A 1301-nucleotide genomic window follows, 5' to 3' on the forward strand; every position below is an offset into this window, starting at 1 on the left:
AGGGGGGGGGGAGTTGAAGTGTTCAGCCACAGGGTGGTGGTGGTTTGATGGGTGCAGGTGTCCCAGAGATGGTCTTCAAATGATCCAGGTGTGGAGGAGACCACGCCGGGGACAAGGGATGCAGTCCTCATTTTTTCTCCCCCTCCCCTCAGACGCCCAAGGGAAAAGAGAAAAGTGAGAGAGAGACAACCCCACCCCCTCCATTGCCGGCCCACACCCCTCTTTCCTCTCCCCCAGCCACCCCATCTCGGCCATCGGATCCCCGGGGCTCTCCTACCTGCTCGGCCCCTATTGCAGCCCACGTAGGGCAGCAGGTCGTGGCGGCTGATGACCCTGAGAAGCTGCAGCAGGTGCCGGAAGTTGGTCTCGTCGCACAGGCCTCGCCGCTCCAGCTCGAACAGCAGCCGGACGCCACTGCTGCAGCAGCCGGGCTCGTCCCAGGCCGGGGCCGGGGCCGGGGCGCGGGGGCCGGGGACGGCATCGTCCGCGGCAGCGCCCTCCTCCGCCTCCATCTCCTCCCCGGCCCGCAGCGCCCGCTGCAGCGGGTAGGCCTCAGCCAGCAGGAAGGACAGCGCCTCGACGTCGGCCCGGCTGAGCTGCGAGCCGACCAGCTCGAACATCTGGTGCAGGGACAGCATGCGGTAAGAGGCGAGCGTGTCCTCTTCCTGCCAGCGAGCCCGTTTCAACGGCCCCGCCGCCGCCATCACTCGCCGAGACGGTGAGAAAGGAGAAGGCCTAAGGCCTAAACCGGTCAAGCAGCGCACCGAATAAAAACAAAACAAAACAAAACAAAACAAAAACTACAGATAACTACGCCAACGACGGCGGATTAAACCCCAAACTAAACGCGATAAATAATCCCGGGATCCTTCCAACCGCAGAAAAGCGAGACCGCGTCGAAATCGCTCCGCTCGACGACGACGACGATGTTGATGTTCCTTTCCCTTTTTCTGGCACTTTCCACGGCCGCCCGACTCGCGCCTGCGCCAACCGACGCCTCGCCGTCAACGCCGAGCCCTCCACCAACACCGCGACCGGGGGGGGAGGGAGGTTGCCTCGCGCATGCGCCGCTCCGTCACGGCGAGGAGGAGGGTGTTATCTATGGGGTCATCGCCTCTGTGACGTCTGGTCCTCCCACGACCCCGCCCCCCCAAGCCGGGGCAAAATTCAAACCAAAAACCGTTATTTCCGTTAGAGGCGGAGGGACCTCGAGAGATCAACTGGCGGGATGAGGGGAGAGGGGTGTGGGGAGGGGGATGAGGGGAGAGGGGTGTGGGGAGGGGGATGAGGGGAGAGGGGTG

At 64.0% G+C, this 1301-nt stretch overlaps 1 protein-coding gene across 1 annotated transcript in view; it reads right to left on the minus strand.

The window, feature by feature from the left end:
- Positions 1–791, minus strand: part of LOC122544153 (DNA-binding death effector domain-containing protein 2-like) — a 25708-nt gene extending 24917 nt beyond the window's left edge. Inside the window, exon 1 of the mRNA XM_043683184.1 lies at positions 278–791. Coding sequence (XP_043539119.1) covers positions 278–704 — 427 coding nt within the window. The 5' untranslated portion in view covers positions 705–791. The remainder of the gene's footprint in view (positions 1–277) is intronic.
- Between the last annotated feature and the right edge of the window lie 510 nt (positions 792–1301).

Source organism: Chiloscyllium plagiosum, chromosome 47 (assembly GCF_004010195.1).
Source record: "Chiloscyllium plagiosum isolate BGI_BamShark_2017 chromosome 47, ASM401019v2, whole genome shotgun sequence".
NCBI lineage: Eukaryota > Metazoa > Chordata > Chondrichthyes > Orectolobiformes > Hemiscylliidae > Chiloscyllium > Chiloscyllium plagiosum.